We start from the raw sequence: 25,329 nt of genomic DNA on the forward strand, positions 1-25,329 counted from the left end.
GTTTTTTGTTTTGCTTTGTTTTGTTTTTCAAGGTACGGTCTCACTCTAGCCCAGGCTGACCTGGAATTCACTATGTAGTCTCAGGGTGGCCTCGAACTCATGGCGACCCTCCTACCTCTGCATCCCAAGTGCTGGGATTAAAGGCGTGCACCACCACGCCCAGCTTTTTTTTTTTAATGAAAATATACATATACTGGGCTGGAGAGATGTCTTAGCAATTAAGGCATTTGCATGCAAAGCCAAAGGACCCAGGTTTGATTCCCCAGGACCCACATAAGCCAAATGCACAAGCTGGCCTATATGTCTAGAGTTCATGTGCAGTGGCTGAAAGCCCCTGGGGTGCTCATTCTCTCTCACTCTCTCTCTCTCTCTCTCTTTCTCTGTGTGTATGGGGGGGGTCAAATAAATAAATAAAATTTAAAAAACACATATACTTTACATAATGAACACATGTCTGTATGAATAGTCATATGGATGTATGATATACGGCTCAAAAGTAAACACTTTTTCCTGAGGAGTTTGGAGGTAGGGGGCTGAATAGTAGGAAAGGAAAGGGCAGAAGGAAAAGGAAAAAGAAGAATTAATGCAAAAGTATGCTTCTATTTATGTAAAAGTAGATACATATATTAAATAAACTAGAAAACATGCTTATAAGCTTATAGGGATGTTGTTGGAATATTAAAAGAAATGTTATAGAGTAAAAAAAGAAAAGAAAATTGTGGGTGCTGGAAGATGGCTCAGTAGTTAAAGGTGCTTGCTTGCAAAACCTGACAGCTTAGATTCGAATCCCCAGTACCATGTCAAGCCAGATGCACAAAGTGGTGCATGCATTTGGAGTACACTTGCAATGGCAAGAGGCCCTGGCATGTCCATTTGCTCTCTCTCTATCTCTCTCCAAATAAACAAGCAATATGTTACCAAAAATAAATAAATAAAAGAAAATTGTGACAACTATGTAGTCTCAAGGTGGCCTCGAACTCATGGCGATCCTCCTACCTCTGCCTCCCGAGTGCTGGAGTTTTCGAGACAGGCTCTCACTCTGTAGCCTAAACTAGCCTCAAACTGGCTATGCAGCAGAGGATGAACTTGAACTCCTAATCCCCCTGCCTCCTCCTCCCAAGTGCTAGGATTACAGGCGTGTGCCACCATGCATTGTTTTAAGCCAAGAATACTGTGAATTGATACAACAGTGACGGGAAAACAGTATACCATGTAAATACCCACCAGAGGGGGTTCACAGTGGACAAGACACTCCACATTCAGGTGGACAAGATGACCCATTTTATGGATGTCTGTCCTTTCCTTTATAAATGGGGTCATTTATAAAGCAGGGATTTATTTATTTTGGTTTATCAAGGTAGGGTTTCACTCTAGCCCAGGCTAACCTGGAATTCACTATTATAGTCTTGTGGTGACCTCGAACTCACAGTAGTCCTCCTACCTCTGCCTCCGGAATACCAGGATTAAAGGCATGCACCACCAGCCTGACTAAAGCAAATCTTTATTTAATCCTGATCAACTACATGAGGAGAGTAAGGTAGTATTTTTCCATCTTATAGATAAGAACAGAGCGCAAGGAAGTGAAATAAATTGGCCAGTCCTATTACCAAGCTAAGTGAAGCTTCGTAGTAAAGAGCTTAATTAACATGCACAAAACCTTAGGTTTGATGCCTAGAAACACACACATGTACATTATATTGTCATCAACTAGTAGAACTGTGATTTGAACTCTAATACTATATTATCCAGCATAGTGGCCAGTAGCCATATACATGTATTTAACTTTAATTTAGTTTCTGTCACACTAGCCACGTTTCAAGTGCTCATAGCCACATGCATCTAATGGTTATATTGGGCACATACAGAACATTTATATGCTAAAAGATAATTCTACTGGACAGCTTGCTCTAGAGTATGGGCTATAAATCAATGTACCCTTCGGTACCTCACATTCATATATGATTGTCATCACCTAAATTAGGTCGCAGTGTGGCTGGTACTCTTCTCCAAACTTTATTTTTTTATTTACTTATTTATTTATTTTTGGTTTATCAAGGTAGGGTCTCACTCTGGCCCAGGCTGACCTGGAATTCACTATGTAGTCTCAAGTTGGCCTCGAACTCATGGTGATCCTCCTACCTCTGCCTCCCAAGTGCTGGGCTTGAAGGAGTGTGCCACCATGCCCAGCTCAAACCTTATTTTTAAAAATATATATATTTTTTATTTATTAGAGAGAGAGAGAGAATGGGCGTATCATGGCCTCCAGCCCTGTAAACGAACTCCAGATGCATGTGCCCCCTTGTGCATCTGGCTTATGTGGGTTCTGGGGAATCGAACTGAGGTCCTTTGGTTTTGCAGGCAAGTGCCTTAACCACTTAGCCATCTCTCAAGTCCTCCAATTTTTTTTTTCCCCCCAAGGTAGTGTCTCACTCTAGCTCAGGCTGACCTGGAATTCACTATGTAGTCTCAGGGTGGCCTCAAACTCACAATTCCTTCTTCTACCTCTGCCTCCTGAGTGCTGGGATTGAAGGCAGGTGCCACCACGCCCTTCTTTAGTTGTATATTTTAACTTTTGTGGTGGGGGATAGTTCTGGGGATAGAACTTGTGCTATGCAATTGTTTTACCACTGAGTTACGTGCTCAGCATCTCTAGCTCATTAAATAGTTACACCTTGTGTGTGTGAGTCCTGCAGGTTCGTCAGATCCCTAAGAATGTGTTACTGACACAACGGAACCCTTAATCACGCTGGTGTTGGCTGTTGAGACTTGGCAGCAAATACCACAAGCTAGAATGTCAAGGGAGCTGGGAGGACTAAAATAGGTTGGCATTTGCTTATGTATCTAATACTACCTTGGATGGTAGTAGCTGGGGAAGGAAGAAGATATCAAAGATGTATGTCAGAAAACCATTATCCTTGAGTATTGTTACCTACTTACTGTAGGTGTATCTATGCATTCAGAGCTCGGTGGTTGAACACAGTTCCTGATCTTCTGGAGTTTTGCTGAGAAGAAGGGAGATATCAGGAAATGGCCACTTTGGGGCTAGGGAGATGGCTTAGTGGTTAAGGCACTTGCCTGCAAAGCCTAAGGACCCAGGTTCAATTCCCCAGTACCCATGTAAGCGAGATACACAAGGTGGCCCATTCATCTGGAGTTCATTTGCAGTGGCTGGAGGCCTTGGTGCACCCATTCCCTCTTTCTCTGCCTTCTCTTTCCTCCCACCTCTATATCAAATAAATAAATAAATAAATTTATTATTATTATTTATTCATTTGAGGGACAGAGATGGGCATGCCAGGGCCTCTAGCTGCTGCAAATGAACTCCAGATGCATGTACCACCTTGTATATCTGGTTTATGTGGGTCCTGGAGAATTGAACCTGGGTCCTTTGGCTTTTCAGGCAAGCACCTGAACCACTAAGCCATCTCTCCAGCCCATAAAATATTAAAAAAAAAAAAAAAAAGAAATGACCAGTTTGGTGAGTGTTAGGAAATGCAAAGTATAGAATGCCCAATAATTAGAGAGGCTGATAGGTGTGTTTTAGGAGTTTATCAATGAGAAATAACCATAGGCACAGAAACTGGAAACACATAGATGACTCTAGTGACATTCCTACCATTAATGGAACATCTTCATTTTATTGATTTATTTTATTTATTTCAGAGAGAGAGAGGGAGAGGGAGAGAGAGAGGGAGGGAGGGAGGCAGATAGAGAATGGACATGCCAGGGTCTTCAGCCTCTGCAAATGAACTCCAGATGCATGTGCTACCTTGTGAAGCTGGCTTACGTGGGTCTTGGAGAATCAAGCCTGGGTCCTTTGGCTTTGCAGGCAAGTGCTTTAACTGCTAAGCCATGTCTCCAGCCCAATCTTAGGGTTTTGTTGTTGTTGTTATTGTTTTTGTTTTGTTTTGAGATCATCTCATTCTAGCTCTGGCTGACCTAAAATTCACTGGGTAGCCCTAGGCTGGTCTCAGACTCAGGTGATTCTCTTACCTAAGCCCCTGGAGTACTGGGACTAATGGAATGTGCCACCATGCCTGGTTTAATCTTAGATATTTTGATAATTATGTAGAGGTGGAATCAGAGGATTCAATCCTTAGGAAAAGATCAACAAACTGCTGAGATAGCCTGTGCAAGAGATGAACTACAGAAGTGAGTATGGAAAAGAAGAGAATTTTAGAGATTAAAGAAAGCCAGCTATGGTGACATATATTTATAGTCTGTAATCCTAGCACTCAGGAGGGTGAGGAAGGTTACTCAGTTTGAGGACACCTGGGCTACATCATGAAAGAATGTCTAAAGAGTTTTTAAAAGGTATATCAGCATTCTACTACTATGTATCAGAACTAGGAACAGATGTCCACATAAAAACTTGTATGCCATGGGCTGGAGAGATGACTTAACACTTAAGGCATTTGCCTTCAAAGCCTAAGAACTCAGGTTCAATTCCCCAGTAGTCAGATGCACAATGTGGCACATGCATCTGAAGTTGTTTGCAGGGGTTAGAGGCCCTGGCATGCCCATTCTCTCCCTCTCTCTCTCTCAATTAAATAAATAAATAAATTTTTGAGGTAGGGTCTCGCTCTAGCCCTGGAATTCACTATGTATTCTCAGGGTGGCCTTGAACTCATGGCAATCCTCCAAACTCTGCCTCCCAAGTACTGGGATTAAAGGTGTGTGCCACCATGCCTAGCAAATAACATATATAGATATAGATTTCTTTCTTTCTTTTTTTTTTTTTTTTTTTTTTTTTTTGCTTTTTTGAGGTAGGGTTTCACTCTAGTCTAGGTTAACCTGGAATTCACTCTGTATTCTCAGGTGGCCTCAAACTCATGGCGATCCTCCTACCTCCGCCTCCTGAGTGCTGGGATTAAAGATGTGCGCCACCACTCCCAGCTTCAAATAAAATATATTTAACAAAATAAAATTTGAAAAAAAAACTTGTATATCAGGGCTTGGGTAATGGCACAGTGGTTGAAGGTACTTATTTCAAAGCCTACTAGCCTGGGTTCAGTTCCCCAGTACTCACATAAAGTCCAATGCACAAAGTGGCACATGCGTCTGGAGTTCGTTTGCAGTGGCTAAAGTCTCCAGTGGGACCATACCCTCCTTCCCTCTCTCTCAAAATACAAATATTTTTAAATTTTTTTTTTATTTATTCATTTGAGAGAGAGAGAGAGAGGCAGCAAGTGAGCAAGAGAGAGAGAATGGGTGTGCCAGAGCCTTGAACCACTGCAAACAAACTCCAGATACATGGACCACCATGTACATATGGTTTATGTGGGTACTGGGGAACTGAACCTGGGTTCTTAGCCTTCACAGGCAAGTGCCATAACTATGAAGCCATCTCTCCAGCCTGAAATAAAAATATTTTTAAAACCTTTTAAAGCCAAATGTGTTGGCTCACACCTTCAATGCAAGCACTCAGGAGGCAGAGGTAGGAGGATCTCTGTGAGTTGGAGGCCAGCCTGGAACTTCAGAGCAAGTTCCAGGTCAACCAGGGCTAGAGTGAGATGATACTTAGAGGAAAAAAAATAATAAAAACAACTCCAGACACATGTGCCACCATGTATATACCAACCAAATCCCAGCACTTGATAGACTGAGGCAGGAAGATCTTGAGTTTGAGGTCAGCTTGTGCTACAAGGCAAGACTCTCTCAGAAACAAAACTTCTGAATTGGAGAGATGATTTAGCAGTTAAGGAGTTTGCCTGCAAAGCCAAAGGACCTAGGTTTGATTCTCAGGGCCCATTTAAGCCAGATGCACAAGGTGGCACATGCATCTGGAGTTTGTTTACAGCAGCTGAAGGCCCTGTGTCCATTCTCTCTGTCTGCCTCTCTCTCTCAAATAAATAAAATAAATAAATCTTTAAAAATCTTCTATATTAATGTTCATTGTAGCATTACTTATAAAAGCCAAATAATGGAAATAACACAAATGTCCATCAACATATGAACAAATTTTAAAAAAATGTGGTACAACCTAAAATTGGACAATAGAGCCAGAAAAAAAAAAAAAATGTTTTTTTTTCTGAGTTAAGGTCTTACCCTATCCTGGGCTGACTTGGAACTCCCTCTGTAGCCTCAGGGTGGCCTCAAACTCACAGTCATCTTCCTACCACTACCTCCCCAGTGCTAGAATTAAAGGCATGAGCCTTTAAAATATTATGTTACATGAAATAAACCAAATTTGAAAGGCCACATATTGTAACATTCCAATTATGTACAAAATAGACAAATCCGGGCTGGAGAGATGGCTTAGCGGTTAAGCGCTTGCCTGTGAAGCCTAAGGACCCCGGTTCGAGGCTCAGTTCCCCAGGTCCCACGTTAGCCAGATGCACAAGGGGGCGCACGCGTCGGGAGTTCATTTGCAGAGGCTGGAAGCCCTGGCGCGCCCAGTCTTTCTCTCTCCCTCTGTCTTTCTCTCTGTGTCGGTCGCTCTCAAATAAATAAATTTAAAAAAAATTTTAAAATTAAAACAAAAATAGACAAATCCATAGTGACAGAAAATTCTTTTGTGGCTAGGCATGGTGGTACACACCTGTCATCCCAGCACTCAGGAAGTTGAGGCCGAAAGATTGTTGCCAACACAGGTTATATAGTGACAACCAGCCCAGACAGGGCTACAAAGAAAGATCTTTGTCTCAAAACACACAAACACAAAGTATTTTGGTGGTTGCCAGGGGTTGGAAGGAGGCTGAAATGAATTCCTACTAATAGGTATAGGCTTTATTATTGGGGCAATAAAAAATATTCTGAGCCAGGCATGGTGGTGCACATCTTTAATCCCAGCAATTGAGAGGAGGCAGAGGTAGGAGGATCGCAGTGAGTTCAAGGCTACTCTGAGACTACATAGTGAATTCCAGGTCAGCCTGGGCTAGAGCAAGACCCTACCTCGAAAAAGAAATATTCTGAGCTTAGATAATGAATTCACACAATTTTGGGAATGTGCTAGAATCCACTGAATTGAACACTTTCAAAAAGTGGATCTTATGATTTGGAAATCATCCTCATTTTTTGGGGGGGAGTGGGAGTGAGTTGAAATAAGGTTTCATTTGCATCCCAGACTGGCCAAAAACTCATCATGTAGCCTAGGATGACTCAGTTTTGCTCTTATTCACCTCATTCTATTTTTCTTGATATAGGTAGCTAAAATGATGTCCTTCCTGGAAAACATATCTATATGTAACAAGGCCTTTGAGGACCCCAGATCTTGACTCCGATATTTTCAGTGAGCCTAGAGGCTGGTTTTCTTAAGCTAGTGCCATCTCGTGGCAAACAAGACTGCCAATTAACATTTCTTAATTTGTCCTCAGATGCTAATTGAGGTTCCCAGTTATGACCCTAAGGCACTATGGATTCTTGAATTGCCTTGTGAATCATCAAAGGATGATTAAGTTGTGCATCATCTGGCTAGATCATGCCACAAGCGTTTATTGGTTACCTATCACTAGGCACCCAATATTAGCACTCTGCCTTCATAGAGATTATAGAGTTTGGAGCTGGAGAGATGGTTTAGTGGTTAAGGCACTTGGCTGTGAAACCTAAGGACCTGGGTTCAATTCCCCAGTACCCATGTAAGTCAGATGCATCAGGTGGCCCATGTGTTTGGAGTTTGTTTGCAGTGGCTAGAGGCCCTGGTGTACCCATTCTATCTGCCTCTTTCTGTCTCTCTGTCCAATAAATAAATAAGTAAATACAATGTTTTTAAAAGATTGTGGAGTTTGATGGGAGAAGAATACACCAACCAAATCACTACACAAAAGTATAAGGTTGCCCCTGTGACATGGCAACTACACAAAAATGTCCTGTGCTCTGAGAGCATAATAAAGATCTGATTTGATCCGGTAGAGGGTCACAGAAGGGAGGTGACAGAGCAGTGAGCAATGAGGAAGGGTTGACTGATTTGAGGCTAATCCTGCAAGCATGAGGATTACCTAGATAAAGAGAAGAAGGAGGGGCTGGAGAGATGGTTTAGCGGTTAAGGCATTTGCCTGCAAAGCCAAAGGACCCATGTTTGATTCCCCAGGACCCACATAAGCCAGATGCACAAGGGGCGCATGTATCTGGAGTTTGTTTGTAGTGGCTGGAGGCCCTGGCATGCCCATTCTCTCCCTCCCTCTCTCTCTCTCTGCCTATTTCTGTCTCTCAAACAACTGAAATATATTTTTTAATTTTTTATTTATTTGAGAGTCAGAGAGAGACAATGAATGGACACACCAGGGCCTCCAGCCACTGCAAACGAACTCCAGATGCGTGCGCCCCTTGTGCATCTGGCTTATGTGGGTACTGGGGAATCAAACCAGGATTCTTAGGCTTCACAGGCAAACGCCTTAGCCAGTAAGTTATCTCTCCAGCCCCCTCAAACAACTGAAATATTTTTTAAAATATTTTTTAAAAGAGAGAGAGGGAGAGAGAGAGAGAGAGAAGAAGGAACATTCTAGGCAAGGAGAGTATGTAAAGTTCTGGCGTGGGACAGAGCATAGTAAACCAGAATCAAGCTGGCTGGAATGGGCAAGAAGGAGCAGGTTGATGAAAACGCAGGAAGAAGAGACTTTGTACAATCTTGGAGCCTACATGGAAGAATTGTGTTTTATCCTGGGAGGGATGGCAACAGAAGGGTTTGATCAGATATACATTCTGAACCCTTTTTGAGCAAGAAGGATGCCAGACATTATCACCAGTCTTATTTTTTGTTGTTGACCCCAGGAAGATAGCATTGTTACTCCGGTCTTATAGGTTCAAAATGGTTAAATAGCATGCCCAGGACATTCCAGTTTTTTTTTATTATTATTATTTGCAAGTAGAGAAAGAGAGACAGAGAGAATGGGAGCACCAGGGCCTCCAGCCACTGCAAACAAACTCCAGATGCATGTACCACTTTGTGCATCTGGCTTTATGTGGGTACTGGGGAATCAAACCTGGGTCCTTAGGCTTTGCAGGCAAGTGCCTTAAACACTGAACCATTTCTCCAGTCTTTCTCCAAAACTCTTTTTTTTAAAAAAAAAAAATTATTTTTTTGGTTTTACGAGGTAGGGTTTCACTCTGGTCCAGGCTGACCTGGAATTCACTATGGAGTCTCAGGGTGGCTTCGAACTCATGGCAATCCTCCTACCCCTGCCTCCCGAGTGCTGGGATTAAAGGCATGTGCCACCACACCTGACTCCTAAGCTCCTTTCTTAAGCAAGTCCAAGTTAGAGTAAGTTGAAACACTTTCTATAGTCTGTACATGTGAACAAAGTGTTCTTGAAAGTAATTTTCACTAGTGCCACACCCCCAAGAACAGTCACCAAAGAATCATATCTTCCTCTTTCTTTGTAGCTTTGTAGCTTAGGCTGGCTGGCCTTCAACTCACAGTGATCCTCCTAAGTCTGAGATGAAAGGTATTTGCAAGCCCCAGTGTGGTGGCACAGGCTTTTAGTCCCAGCACTCCAGAGGCAGAGGTAGGAGCATCACCGTGAGTTCGAGGCCACCCTGAGACTATATAATGAATTCCAAGTCAGTCTGTGCTAGACTGAGACCCTACCCTGAAAAACAAAATAATCATAATAATAAATTAAAAATTTAAAAAATAAAAGCTGGGGGGAGGGACGGTATTACCATGGGGTATTTTTTATAATCATGGAAGTTGTTAATAAAAACTTGGAAGAAAGAAAATAAAAGCATGTGCAGCCATGCCTGGCTTAAAATGAATTTCTAATATCTTATGTGTAGGAAATTAGATATATATTTTTTTCCTGGCAACACATTTGTAACAAAAATATCTTTTGCCTTGTGAAGCATCAGTATTCTCAAAAACAATGGCTGATTTTTCTCAAATGTTCTACATTTTCAAAATTTGAAATGAGTAAAAGGACCAATCAGACAGGTTCTCAGAACCTGTGCTTTTGTGGGAGGTGTGGGGGTTGGTACAAATAAGAATTAAAGCATTGTTTCTTCTCTGAAAGAAAGAAGGTTGAAATAAAGCCGTGGATTTCATGGATGGATTCTGATTCCCGTTTTGAATTTCTTTTTAACGTCCATGTCCAACATTACTGAAAGATGGAACAGGGGCCTGAAGGATGGGTATTGAGGTGATAACCAAGAGGGGAAGGGACGCACTTTGGCTTTGATGGAAGTGTAAAGGAGGTATCAGGAAATAGTCCAGCAGAAGAAATGAGCCCGGTGTGTGATAGCACACGCTTGTGATCCCAGAGCTCTGGTAACTGAGCAGGGACGATTACAGCAAGGTCAGCCTGGGCTACAACCAAACTGGGGGATCAGGACTACCTAGCAAGGTGCTGTCTTTAATATTTTCATTTCATTTTTGGGTTTTTCGAGCAAGACAGGCTTACCTGGAATTCACTATGTAGTCTCAGGTTGGCCTCAAACTCATAGCAATTCTTATCTCTGCTTCCCAAGTGCTGGGATTAAAGGCATACATCATCACACCTGGATTATTTTTATCTTTATTTATTTCCAAGGAGAGAGGAGAGAAAATGGGTGTGCCAGGGCCTGTTGCCACTGCAAACAAAATCCAGATGCATGTGCCACTTTGTGTGTCTGGCTTTATGTGGGAGCTGGGAAATTGGATCTATTCAGTGAGGGTTTGCTAGCATGTGTCTTTTTCCCCAGGATCCTGTCTTTAAATAGCAATTTTTAGCCTAGCATAGTGGCATATGCCTTTAATCCCAGCTTTGAGGAGGCAGAGACTAGAGGATCACTGTGAGTTCCAGGCCAGCCTGGGACTTGAAAGTGAGTTCCAGCTCAGCCAGGGTTACAGTGAGACCCTACCTGGAAAAAAAAAAAAAGCATTTTTTAAAAAGGGGATGGCATGGGCTGAAGAGATGGCTTAACAATTAAGGCACTTGCCTGCAAAGCCAAAGGACCTAGGTTCGATTCCTCAGGGCCCATGTAATCCAGATGCACAACATGGAACATGTGTCTGGAGTTCATCTGCAGCAGTTGGATGCCCTGGCGCACCCATTTTTTCTCTCTCCTCTCTTCTGCTTATTTCCCTCTCTGTCAAATAAATAAATAAATGAAAAAAAAATGTTTAAAGGGAGGGGGCCACTGCAGAAAAAAAGAATCTGAGCTGAAGTGGAGCTCAGTGATAAGAGTGCTTGCCTGCACACAAGGACTTGAGTTCCATCCTGAGCATTGAAGAATGAGGGAAAGGGAGAGAGAAAATGAGGAGGGCGGAAGGGAAAGGGAATGATTGAAAATGACTGGGAAAATAAGTGACTAACAATGAGAAATCAGAGGTAAGGAAGGAATGGTTGCATGTGGAAAAGATCTGGCACTCTTACCAAGTACTTTTTTGAACTATATAGGTCAGACTGGCCTTGTTCTTGAATATTTCCCATTTAGGATAAGTATGTAGTCTCAGGGTGGCCTCGAACTCATGGCGATCCTCCTACCTCTGCCTCCCAAGTGCTGGCATTAAAGGCGTGCACCACCGTGCCCAGCTCTGCTTTATTCTTTTGTAAAAAAAAAAAGTCTTAGAAATATTTGTTATTTTTAGAGAGAGAGAGGGAGAGAGAGAGAGAGAGAGAGAGAGGAGGCAGAATGGGCACACCAGGGCCTCTAGCCACTGCAAATGCATGCACCACCTTGTGCATCTGGCTTATGTGGGTCCTGGGGAATCGAACCTCGCTCCTTAAGATTTCGCCCTGCTTTATTCTTATGTCTTCAGACACCATCCCATAGGCTTTCGATGTCTTGCCTACATGTCTGGCTCACAAACCCCTCCCAGAGTGAGATTTCCCTTGGAAACAGAGACTTGGGCTCCTTGCTCTCTCCAGGCCTAACCCCTGGTGGGGGTAAAGGGTGGTGGTGGTGGTGGTGGTGGTGGGGTGTGTGTGTGTACACCTCTGTGGAATGATCCAGGAGTATGGGGGCGGGGCAGAGGGCTTGACAAGGAAGGGGTGTGCGCGGCTGGCAAGGCCGGTCAGCGGGCCGAGGGCACGCGGGGGAGGGTCAGAACACTTGCCCTTCTCTCCCCGGTGACATGCAGCAGGAAGGATGAAGAGATGAGGCAGACGTGCCCATTCGTCCTGCTCAGAATGTGATGGAAAGCAAAACGGGAGAGAGACCGAAACAGAGAAGAAACAAACGCATACGCAAAAGTGAAAAAAAAAAAAAAAAAAAAGAAGTAAGGGAGGCGAAATGCTAACAGACGTCACTCCGGTCACGCTCCCCGACTCCCCCGCGGCCGGGCGGCCGTGCGATGCGTTCCTCCCTCCCGTCCCTGACGCCGCTCGCGGTCCCCACCGCTTGCTAGAAGTCTGGGTGCCCGGGGTGGGGGGCTGCGAGGACGCCTCCCGCCCTTCATCTCAGCCACTGGCTCGTTCTTTCTTTCTTTCTTTCTTTTTCTTTTTTTTAAGAGGCACCTCACGCACCCGCGGCGGGCTGGGGGAGGTGGGGGTGGGGGTGGGGAGGGCTGCCGGGGCGGCGCGGGGGAACTACAACTCCCAGGATGCCGCGCGGCGACGCGCGTGCGCAGTGCGGCCGGAGGCGGCGGTCTGTTCTCCGCTGAGGAGGAGCGGGGCCGAGGAGGGAGGCAAGCGGGTGAGAGTTCAGAGTTCAGCAGCAGCAGCCCGAGCCCATGATTCCCATATGCCCTGTAGTTTCTTTCACCTATGGTGAGTCCGATGTAGCCCGTGAAGGCATGTGTGTGCGGCCGGGCCCGGGGCGGCGGGGGGTTTTCGCTCCGGGGCGGCGGCGGCGGCGGCCGAGCGCGGGGCGTGCGGAGTGAGTGGAGGGAGTGTGCGGGGCGGGAGGCGGACGGCGTCGCGGCCCCGGGGAGGGGTGTGTGTGTGTGTGTTTTGCGGGGGGGAGAGCCTCGCCGAAGGGCGGCTTCTCACGGTGTCCCCCTATCTTTTTCTCCCCCCCTTCGGCGTCCCCGAACCCCTGCACGTCTTCTCCCGCCGCCATGGGACCCGCTTCTCCGTCTCCGCCGCAGTGCCCAGCCGGCTGGGGGAAGATGCCAAAATGGCGACCGGCAACTACTTTGGATTCACCCACAGCGGGGCGGCGGCGGCGGCGGCTGCGGCCCAGTATAGGTAACGGCTCCCCCCACCCCACCCCCAGCCCGCCCGCCCTCCCTCCACCTCTCTTCGGCACCCCGGATCCCGCCGACGCGGCGGGGCCACCTCATTCCCCCCCTTCTTCCCCGGCTAACCCGACAGAGGCCTCCCGCCCCCTCCCCCCCACGCCCGCGACAGGCCCCGACCCCGGGCTCGGCCGCCTCCACGCAGCCGCCCCGCCCGGGCCTGGGCGGGGCAGCGACGGGGCCCCCCCCGTGGGGGGGGGCGCGGAGGGAGGCGAGAGACAGCCGAGGCCTGACGACGACGTGGAGGGCCCCGGCGAGGGCCTTAGGCGGCCCCGGAGGTAAAATGGCCTCCCGCGCGGGCCTGGGAGCCGAGCCGAGGCGCCCCGCCGCCCGGCTGGACCCCCCCCCCATGCACCCCTTCCTCTCCGTACCGCTAAGGGCTCTTCGGGCTTGGGGAATGCACCAGGGGCAGGCCGTCCTTGGCTCTGTGTTGCTCCCGCTTCCCCCCCCCAGTAACGTGTCTTTGTGGGTACCTTTCTCCTACGTACGTACCCCGAACCCTACTCCTCTCCCCCCCTCCCCGCGGCCTCTCTTCTCCCCCCCATCCCCAAATCCACGGCTGGCGTCACCGCATCCGTTTCATTGATTCCCTTGCTTTTGCCCAGCACGGACATGTTAATATGCCAACCACCTGTGAATGATGGTGTAGCTCTTAGGCTGGAAAAGATGCGCGAAGTTTCGAGGACTGGTCCATGACGGCGGTCTTCGTTGGGTAGCTGGTGAGGGGGGGGGGCTTACACTCCAGGTGGACCAGGAATGGTGCTCTTTGGGGGGGACAAGAACATGCTAGTGAGTTTATACTGAGTCATTGTCATGCACCCCGTGGAATCTCTGCCTCAAGGGAAGCTGTCAGTGCTGAACTGTGTAATGCTGACCTTACAGTGGAGACGCCGCTCAGAAACCGTGTTTTTATTGTTCACCGGAGGGAGTCAGTGTCTTGGTCCAGGCCATAAGTGCAGAACGCTCCTGAGCCTGAGTTGATGTGTACTACGTACCTGTAACATAGGAAGTTCATTAGTTGTTGGCTAAACCCAGATAGTTTCCCCCACCACCCTCCCCAAACTCATTTGTTTTAGGAGTCAGGTTGTGGATTGGAAATCAGCCTTGAGTAATAGTTTCTTTTGCTTTTAATTTTTTCATTAAGGTCATTCATATTTTTTTGTTGCTATTGGCTCGTCTGTAAAATGGGATACTGGGGCCAACTAAGTTTGGGGGCTGAAACTTGTAATTTCTGAGAAAAGTTGCTGGATTAAGGAATTCCAAGATGATGTTTAAGAGGTACTACTGAAAAAAAGAACAATTAAAAGAACACACAGTTCCCACGTTGATTATTTATTTATACATGCAAATTATATTGATGTAGTTATTTTACTGATTATTGGCTGCCTTAATCAAAGCGCTCTATTTCAGAGCTCTGTCCTCAACTGAATGCCTTAATAATCTTAGGTGGCATTTCCTACTGTCTTATCCTGAAAGAGCTGAGATGCTGGTATAACTGCAAAAACTTGGGGCTTTTTAGACATTAACAAATCTGTGCTTACAATTTGTAATACTAAACAGCAGAGTTACAACTATATTGATAAAGCCTTTTGGAGCTTTTTTTTTGTGGAGATAGAGAATATAATCAAACCATTTTCTTTCTCTGGGAAATGAGATAGCTAATGGCATCTGTGTCATAAATCTGCTAGCAAGTACCTACCATGTGTTCTAGAAAAGGCTGTATTTAACCATTAAAATTTTTCCTCATCTTGTATAATTTTCTGTTTTCCCAGTATCTACTGAGTGATATATTTGTTGGATTATTAACTGTTTATTTACTTTAAGTTGTGCATGCCTTTAATCCTAGCACTTGGAGGCAGGAGTCCCTGAGTTTCAGGCCAGCCTGGACTACAGAGTGAACTCCAGGTCAGCCTGGGCTAGACTGAGACCCTACCTCAAAAAAAAAAAAAAAAGTGTTACAGTTCTGAAATTTTTTTTTTTCTAAAAACAGGTGTACAGATAGAAATAGGGGAGAAAAATGTCCATTTACAGATGCTTAATTTTAATATTTTGTTTTTTAATATATAAAAGTATTATTTGAAAAAGAGAAAGATGCAGATAAGAGAAAGAATGAGCAAGCCAGGTCCTGTAGCCACTGCAAATGAACTCCAGATGTGTGTACCACCCTGTGCATCTGGCTTACTTGGGTACTAGGAGGTAGAGCCTGGGTCCTTTGGCTTTGCCAGCAAGTGCCTTAACCACTAAGCCATCTCTCTAGTCTTATTTTAAAAAATATTTTTATTTATTTATTAGCAAGCAAAGAGAGAATGGGTGTGTCAGGGCCTCCAGTCACTGCAAAAAATTTTCCAAATGCATGGGCCATTCTGCATCTGGCTTTACATGGGTACTGGGGAATCAAACTCTGATCATTAGGCTTTGCAGGCAAACACTTTAACCACTGTGCCAGCTCTCTAGCCCTAATGATAAATCATTTACATATATGTGCTTTATTCAATATGGGAAACAAAAATTCTAAATCCATTAGACATTTTGAGGGCTTTTTGCCCCAAATATTTTTGTATATTTATATACAAGAGTGAGAGACGAATACAAAATGAAAGTGTGTGGGCACCCCAGGGCCTCTAGCCACTGCAAACGAACTCCAGACACATGCACCACTTTGTACATCTGATTTTACATGGGTACCAGGGAATTGGATCTAGGCCATCTTCCAGGCCCATTTTGATGGCCTTGAATCTCAGTCCAGATTACCAACGTGATAATGTATACATCTTTTGAGAAAAGATTAAGATTTTGGTATTATGCGTGTTTCACCGGAACTACAAGGTCCCAGTCCTTACACATAAGCATACATGAAAATTTTTGGCTCTTTTTCTTGTTTTGTTGTAGGCTCTCACTGTAACCCATACCTCAAATTCATGATGATCCTCCTTCCTCAGGGTGGGTGCTGGCATTATAGGCGTGAGCCACCACACACTGCTATTAGCTTTTACAAGCAAAATTCTGGTCTCATAATGCTAACTTTTTTGGGGGGGTTGAGGGGGCCTGTTTTCAAGGTAGGGTCTCACTCTCGCCCAGGCTGACCTGAAATTCACTATGTAGTCTCAAACTCACAGCAATCTTCCTATCTCTGACTCCCGTGTGCTGGGATTAAAGGCATGCACTACCATGCGTGGCTAGTGCTAACATTTTGAGGAAGATGAATGAGTTACATTAATACTAAAAATGTATTGATATTGCTGACTTCTGGCTGGAGATAGTTACAATGGAACTTTTAGAGATAGAAGAGCAAGGCTTATCTTGCATATATGTATGTACATTTTTTTTAAATTTGAAAGCTCTCAAACTCAGGGAAATCTCAGAAGTATTTGCATCTGGATAAATTGCTTTACCTGTCATTGAATCCAAAAATCTCAATTTAAATCTGATTTTCAGTTTTCCTAGTCAAAACTACATAACATATATTTGATAAAATTCACTTTAGATTTTTACCCCCAGTGTTGGAGATTACCTGGCCTTCGTATGCATGCAAGCTAGCTTGGGATAGGGCTTTGGTATTCACAATGGCATAGTAAAGAGTGGGTTAAATGTGTTATAGAGAGATGGTGGAAAGTTGTGCTAATAGCTTTAGATTTTTTATTTGTGATAATGAGTATAAAACTTATGTTATTATTTGTTATTTGCTTATTAGAGAGAGGCACAGAGAGAAAGAGAAACTGGGCATGCTAAGGCCTTCATCCTCTACAAATGAACTCCAGATGCATGTGTCACCTTGTGCATCTGGTTTATGTGGGTCCTGGGGAATCTAATCTGTGTCCTTTGGCTCTGCAGGCAAGTGCCTTAACTGCTAAGCCATCTCTCTAACCCAAAACATTTATTTCAAATGTGTTGGTTGTTTTTGTTTGTTTGTTTGTTTTTTCTAACTCAGGCTGACCTGGAATTCACTATGTAGTGTCAGGGTGGCCTCAAACTCACCATGATCCTCCTACCTCTGCCTCCCAAGTGCTGGATTAAAGGTGTGCGCCACCACAGCCAGCTCATTTTTTTTTTAAATTTTTATTAGCATTTTCCATGATTATTTAAAAAATCCCATGGTAATTCCCTCCCCCCACACTTTCCCCTTTGAAATTCCATTCTCCGTCATATTCATATTTTTTATTAGTTATTTTATTTGGGGGGAGTCAAGACAGAAAGAGAATGGTCACAACAGGTCCTTCAGCCCCTGCAAACAAACTCCAGTTGCATGCGCCACCTTGTGCATCTGGCTTACATGGGTCCTAGGGAACGAACTTGGGTCCTTTGGCTTTGCAGGCAAGTGCTGCAGCTGCTAAGCCATCCCTCCAGCCCTTAAAACATTTTTTTTTTCCCAAGGTAGGGTTTCACTCTATCCCAGGCTGACCTGGAATTCACTCTGTCATCTCAGGGTGGCCTTGAACTCACAGCAATCCTCCTACCTCTGCCTCCCAAGTGCTGGGATTAAAGGCGTGTGCTACCATCCTCGGCTAAAACAATTTTTGTAATAAGGCATTTATTCAGTCTTTGTGCTGTGAGTCCCATTATCTGCTGTTTTTCTGTTTTTTTAATATTAAAAAATTTATTTACTTATTTACTTGATAAAGGGAAGGGGCAGAGAGAGGGAGAGAGAGAATATGAAAATGGGTATTCCAGGGCCTCTAGCCATCTTGTGCATGTGGCTTAGGGTGGGTACTGGGGAATCGAACCTGTTCCTTATGCTTTGCAGACAAGTACCGTGTGTGTGTGTGTGTGTGTGTGTGTGTGTGTGTGTGTGTACACACACACATCAGGGCCCTGGAACATACACACGCCACTTTATGCATCTGACTTCACATGGGTACTGGGGAATCAAACCCAGGCCTTTAGACTTGTCAAGCAAGCATTTCTAACTGCTGAGACATCTCTCCACCCTGGGAATATTTTAAAGTATTCATTTGTATGTTTATACTTTTTTTTTTTTTTTTTTTTTGAGGTCTGGCCCAGGATGACCTGGAATTAACTATGTAGTTGCAGGGTGGCCTCGAACTCACGGTGATCCTACCTCTGCCTCCTAAGTGCTGGGATTAAAGGTGTGTGTCACCATGCCTGGCTTGTTTTTATGCATAATTCTTTCTTTTTTTTTTTTTTTTTTTTTTTTTTGGAGTGAGGATCTCACTCTAGCTCAAGCTGACCTGGAACTCATAGCAATCCTCTTACCTCAGCCTCCCAAGTGCTGAGACTAAAGGTGTGTGCCACCTTGCCTGACAAGCAACCTGTTTTAATAGAAGGTAGCAAAGAATTTGACAAAAGATAAATTGGTTGTGTATGTGTAGTGTCTGCACGCATATGTGCAGATGTAGGTGGAGGAGGCCAGAGAATATTAGTTGCCGTCTTATCAACTGATCCAATCATTTCCTTTGAGACAAAGTTTCTCCCTCATTCCAGAGATGCTGCTGTCCATCAGCAAGCCTTAGAGGATTCTATGGTTCCTGTGTTCCCATTGTGCACTGGGGTTAAGATGTCTGTGGTTCTGTCCAGCTTTTTATGTGGTTTTTGAGGAGTGAAGCCTGGTGATCACTGACCCTCAGGCTTAGGCAAGAAGCCACCTTCCCAGGCCCCACTTTTTTTTTTTTTTTTTTTTAAGGCAGAGTCTCATAGTCTACACTAGTTTAGAAATGTGATATATAGTGAGGATGACCTTGAACTCCTTCCTGGTCTTCCTGCCTCCTCCAAGTTCTGGGATATTATATATATATAGGCATGAACCACCACACCTTACTGAGATAATTTCTGATAGGAAATAACTTCCTCATAGCTTCATAAGATCTTCCCACTCTTTCTTTATTGACTATGAACTTCTCATAGTACCTAAGTTTTGGGTTTTCGAGGAAGGGTTTCACTCTAGCTCAGGCTGGCCAGTACCTGAGTTTTTAAGATAAACACAAATATTATAGTAAAAAGATAATAGAGTAACTTTCTATATCCCATAATTAGTAGAAAATAACCTTTTTTAAAAAATATGCTTATTTATTTGAGAGAGGCAGATAGAATGGGTACACAAGGTCCTCTAGTCACTGTAAATGAACTCCAAATGTATGCACCACCTTATGTATTTAGCTTTACGTGGGTACTCAAACCTGGGTCCTTTGGCTTTGTTGGCAAGCACCCTAACTGCTAAGCCATCTCTCCAGCTTGAAAATAACCTATTTTGAGAGTTTAAAACAGCCAGTTTACCTTCACTTGGACATTCTTTTGTCATTTTCATTTATCAAGATACTTGTTACCTGGATAACCTGTAGTTTGTGCTTAGTTTTCTTGGCTAGCACACTTTTACTCACAGAATTTGAGAAGCTGAGGTAGGAGGATTGCTGTAAGTTCCAGGCCAGCCTGGGCTAGAGTGAGGCGCTGCCTTGAAACACTAAATTAGTTTTCTTTGTCCTACATACAACATTTGGTGTAATTAATACCTGAATGTTTTTGTACCTTCAGTAAAGTTGACTATTTAAAGTATCATTTGGCAACAATGTTTTTGCCTTTCTTAATGCATTCTGAGACTTTAAGGATGACAGATTTATTTAAGAAATCACTTCCATTATTCTTACTTTTATTAAACCTGGTTTAGGTCTCCCACATGTTGGAATTACAGGCATGAGCTGCTATACCTGGCATTGTGGACATTTAAATAAAGGTTCTTGCTGGTCCAAAGAAGGCATCTCATCTAATGATTCTGAGATATTGTTAGGGCATGTGTTCCTAAATGATGTATGTGATCACTGAGAACTTGAATAGGCTAACAGCTCAGGTGGCCTGATTAGCCAGTGAGTTTACATTTTTCCTTTTTCTAAAGTAGTTTTTACTTGAATATAGAGTTAAGAATATTGTCTTGAAGTAAAATATAAAAGTAACACTAGTAGAATAGAATAGAATTAATCACTAGCTGTTTTTCAAAGAAAACAGGTGGTCAGGTTTTGAAATCAACCATGGTGATGGAAATTTACTGACTTTTTTAAAGCATTTGCTGATTATCAGCTCCTCCCCCGCCCCCCACCAGGGTCTCACTCTAGCTCACTATGTAGTCTCAGGGTGGCCTTGAACTCGCAGTGATCCTCCTACCTATGCCTCCTGAGTGCTAAAATTAATGATGTGCACCACCACACCTGGCTTAGCTTTCCCACTTAAGACCCTAGTATGCATATTGCATAAATGAGTTCAAAGCCAATAGGACCCAAATAGAGAGACCATTGTAAGAGAAAATAAAAAAGCATTCATGTTGCAGCAGTATTTAAGTAGATTACTAAATTCCAGATAAGTTCTGTTTATATAAGCAAGTGATCTGACACAGCCACAGGCCTAGTCCCATCATGTTTAGATGTAACATTAAACCTATTAAATAAGAGTGAAACCAGTGAAATATGCCAGACATTTTAAGGGGGAACTACAATTGTAAGTGAAAGATTTTTTTTTTAGTGTAACTTGGTAAGGGATTTTGGTGTTTGTAATCCAGAAGTCATCATGATACATGCAAGAAATGATGAAGGAGGACTTGGGGGGGCTAGGGAAGGCTCAGTGGATAAGACATTTACTGCTGAAGTTGGAAAACTCGAGTTCAATCCCCAGACCCCAGGCTTCTGTAACCCCAGCATGCTGACAGTGAGATGAGAGGTAGAGAAATAAACACACCCATAATAAAGTTTTAAAGAGGACTTGGAATATCAGGTACCAAAAAATGCTATTGATACAGGGGTAGACAAATAGCATATAGACTGTTAGATTAAAATAAAGACCTCAGCCGGGTGTGGTAAATAGCATATAGACTGTTAGATTAAAATAAAGACCTCAGCCGGGTGTGGTAAATAGCATATAGACTGTTAGATTAAAATAAAGACCTCAGCCGGGTGTGGTAAATAGCATATAGACTGTTAGATTAAAATAAAGACCTCAGCCGGGCGTGGTATCACACGCCTTTAATCCCAGCACTCGAGAGGCAGAGGTAGGAGGATCACAATGAGTTCTAGGCTACCCTGAGACTACATAGTGAGTCCAGATCAGCCTGAGCTAGAGTGAGACCCTACCTCAAAAGATCTCAGAGATAGGCCTATGTTTACATACATATTGGATTAGAGTTTATAATTGCTTAAATAGAAATACTTGTTTTTGAAAAGACAGCCACATTATTCAAATATAAGCTTCGGGGCTGGAGAAATGGCTTAGCGGTTAAGCACTTGCCTGTGAAGCCTAAGGACCCCGGTTCGAGGCTTGGTTCCCCAGGTCCCATGTTAGCCAGATGCACAAGGGGGCGCACGTGTCTGGAGTTTGTTTGCTGTGGCTGGAAGCCCTGATGCACCCATTCTCTCTCTCTCCCTCTGTCTGTCTTTCTCTCTGTGTCTGTCGCTCTCAAATAAATAAATAATGAACAAAACAAATATTTAAAAAAATATATATAAGCTTAAATTAGAAAATAGTCCTTAGGCTTAGAAATGTGTGTGTTTAATTTATTGCTTAAAAGGAGGAGTTAACTGCTATATTTATTCACAAATTGTCACTGACACCACTCTATTATGGTATATGGGGTTAGGGGTTGTTTTTAAGTATGGCATATTTTAGTATTTGGTAAAGCCATAAGCAATATGATTCTTAATACAGACCTTAAAAGATTGTGTAACAAAGTAAACATTGGGCTATGTTGTTGTTGTTTTTTTTTTTTTTTTTTTGATGTGGTTTATTGAAACTGCTAGCTTTATTTGACATGGATGATGAAAGATAGCACTATTTTCCAGTATTTGAGAAGTCTAATAAGGATGGAGTTACACTCTTTGTGACCATAGGCTACATGACAATCTGTAGTTACTATGTGCACCCAGACAAAACCTGGCCTTGTGTAAGCCAGGTGCTGATTTTTTTTTTTTTTTTGTTTTGTTTTTCACGTTTTTTTCTCAATTTTTATTAACATCTTCCATGAATGTAAAAAAATTCCCATGGTAATACCCTCCCTCCTCCCACTTTCTCCTTTGAAGTTCCATTCTCCATCATATCCCCTCCCCATCTCAATCAGTCTCTCTTATTTTGATGTCATGGTCTTGTCCTCCTCTTATGATGGTCTTGTGTAGGTAGTGTCAGGCACTGTGAGGTCATGGATATCCAGGCCATTTCATGTCTGGAAGAAGCACATTGTAAGGAGTCCTACCGTTCTTCGACTCTTTCATTCTTTCTGCCACTTCTTCCACATTAGACCCTGAGCCTTGGAAGGTATGATCTAGATATTACTCAGTACTCCAGTCACTTATTTCCATCACCATGGATACCTTCTGAGTAGTCCCAAGGTCACTGCCATCTGAAAAGTTTACCCAAAGTGAGAGTAGCGTTAATATAAGGGTATAAATATTAAGAGAAGTGCTTACTGGGCAGTTTGATAAGCATAGTATATACATTTATCCAGACATCAGCAGATGTTGCACCCCTAGGGCTCATGCCTACCCCTGTTTTAAGTTTTCAGTATCAGGGATGTGTGTCGTCCCCCCCCCCCCATGGAGTGGGCCTCCTGTCCAATTGGAGGGCAGTTGGTTTCCCCCATGACAGACGTGCCACTATTGCACCTGTTGGCTCATTTGGCTTGACTGACCAATTATAAGGCTTGCAGTGTCCACTGTTGAGTATCTTCACTGGTGATTTCTCTTTCTCCCATTGAACTGCATGTAGAATGTCTTCTTCCAGCTTTCTGTCAGCTGATCTACATGGAAGAGGTTATCAGCTCAGTTCCAGCAGGATTTCTCAGTGGCCTTGCAGCCCGAGTGTGTGGAGTCTTCAGCAATAGGGTCTTACCATCTATTCCTGGTGGGAAACCAAAGGCCTTGGCAATGGCCTATAATGTTTTGGAGGCATCAGGGACCACCCTAGCCACCAACTCACTGGAAGGTATCCCATCCCTGGCACTGAAAATTTTCTAGTAACAATCTACGGCTCCTGAGTGTTCCGTTGTCCAAAAATGGAGGATTCCATATGATTTATTTATATTTTCTTAGATTTTCATTAGCCCTCCCTCCACTTTTCTTTACTCAATCTCTTCCCCAGACCTCACTTTGGGCCTTTTCACCCCCATTAATCTATTCTTCTACTTACATATACAATACCATCCTATTAAGTACCCCCCCCCTTCCTTTTTCTTCCCTTTATATCTCTTTTCTAGCTTACTGGCCTCTGCTACTGAGTTTTTTCCTTCTCACACAGAAGCCCAATCATCTATAGCTAGGATCCACATATGAGAGAGAACATGTGATGCTTGGCTTTCTGGGCCTGGGTTACCTCACTTAGTATAATCCTTTCCAGATCCATCCATTTTCCTGCAAATTTCATAACTTCATTTTTCTTTACCGCTGAGTAGAACTCCATTGTATAAAATTTCCATATCTTCATTATCCACTCGTCAGTTGAGGGACATCTAGGCTGGATCCATTTCCCAGATATTGTAAACTGAGCGGCAATAAACATCGTTGGGCACATATTCCTAAGGTAATGAGATGAGTCCTTAGGATATATGCCTAGGAATGCTATAGCTGGGTCATATGGTAGATCAATTTTTAGCTGTCTTTGGAACCTCCACACTGATTTCCACAATGGCTAGACCAAATTGCATTCCCACCAACATTGTAGAAGGGTTCCTCTTTTTCTACCTGCCAGCATTTATGGTCATTGTTTTCATGATGGTAGCCAATCTGATAGGAGTGAGATGGAATCTCAATGGGCTATGTTGTTTTGTATGTTTAATATATTAAGGCAATTGTGAGGGCTGGGGAGATGGCCCAGCAGGATAAGAGCCCTTGCCATACAAACAAGCATGTGGGCATGAGAGGATCCAAGACCACCCAAGTTTGATTCTGCAGCACCCACAGAAAAATCTGACATCTGTAACCACTGTCTGAGGGCATTTGAGACCAGAGAATCCCTGGGGCCTACTGCAGAGCACAGCTATGAATTGAATGAGAGACTTCATCTCAAGGAAACACACAGATGAGCAATAGAGAACACCTGATACTGTCATTAGATCTCCATCTGCACATATACACGTGCACATGTCACATACCACACCATACATACTTGAAACACACCCAAAAAGGAGTAATTGTTGAGAGTAAATCACTTTATACTTAATGAGCATCTAACATTTGCATGATCCCTGTTCTTACAGAATTTACATGTATGAGTCACCAGTTTGGAGACAGACTTACAATAGCTATGACATGGTGGCATTATTGCTGAATTTTAATGAAATGTTAAATTGGAAAGAGAATTCTAGCTATGGAGTTTGAGGTAGACATGGTCTTTTCAGAATGTATGAATTACATATTTTTTCTTTTTGTTTTCCAAGGTAGTGTCTCACTCTAGGCCAGGCTGACCTGTATTTCACTATGTAGTCTCAGGGTAGCCTCCAACTCACAGTGATCCTCCTATCTCCCTCCTGAATGAGTGCTAGGATTAAAGGCATGTGCCACCATATACAGCTATGTGAATTAAGTATCTTTTTTTTTTTTTTTTTTTCTGGTTTTATGAGGAGGTAGGGTCTCACTCTAGCTCAGGCTGACCTGGAATTCACTGTGTAGTCTCAGGGTGGCCTCGAACTCATGATGATCCTCCTACCCCTGCCTCTCGAGTGCTGGGATTAAAGGTGTGTGCCACCACATCCGGCTAGTTAAGTATCTTTGAATTGGATGAGCGTCAGTATTAAACCACTTGAACTATATCTAGTTTGTTTCTTTTATCAGCTGCCATATGACCTTGGATAAATAGTTTCCTGGAATTTTAGCTGCTGCTTTTTTTTTTTTTTTTTCAAGGTAGGGTCTCTCTCTCTAGCCCAGGCTGACCTGGATTTCACTTTATAGTTTCAGGCTGGCCTTGAACTCACAGTGATCCCCCTGTCAGCCTCTTACGTACTCAAGTTGTACACCACCGTGCCTGGCCTACCTTAGGTTCTTTACCTATATGTTGGTGATAACCTCATAGAGGACTGGAGAGATGGCTGAGAGGTTACGGCGCTTATGTACAAACCCCGGCTACCCTAGAAATCAAGTGGTCTAGCTCCCTTAAAATTTGAGACAGTCTCCTGCCTCAGCCTCCCAAGCATTGGGATTACGTAATGTATCAAAGTTTAATAGATAATAAAAAGAAAACTGCACATATAATGAACTAATTTGATATATAAAACTAAGCACACCTGTGTAACCCTCTCCCAACTTAAAACAGTAACAGAA

The 25,329-nt window shown here is 43.6% G+C and overlaps 1 protein-coding gene across 2 annotated transcripts in view; it reads left to right on the plus strand.

Annotated features, from left to right (window-relative positions):
• The first annotated feature begins 12,475 nt into the window (after positions 1–12,475).
• Zfr (zinc finger RNA binding protein) overlaps positions 12,476–25,329 on the plus strand; it is a 92,191-nt gene continuing 79,337 nt past the window's right edge. For both annotated transcript variants that reach the window (XM_045132428.1, XM_045132429.1), the window contains exons 1-2: positions 12,476–12,623; positions 12,944–13,043. In XM_045132428.1, the coding sequence (XP_044988363.1) occupies positions 12,587–12,623; positions 12,944–13,043 (137 nt within the window). In that variant the 5' untranslated portion in view covers positions 12,476–12,586. The remainder of the gene's footprint in view (positions 12,624–12,943; positions 13,044–25,329) is intronic.

The sequence above is a fragment of the Jaculus jaculus genome, chromosome 13 (genome assembly GCF_020740685.1).
Source record: "Jaculus jaculus isolate mJacJac1 chromosome 13, mJacJac1.mat.Y.cur, whole genome shotgun sequence".
Classification (NCBI taxonomy): domain Eukaryota; kingdom Metazoa; phylum Chordata; class Mammalia; order Rodentia; family Dipodidae; genus Jaculus; species Jaculus jaculus.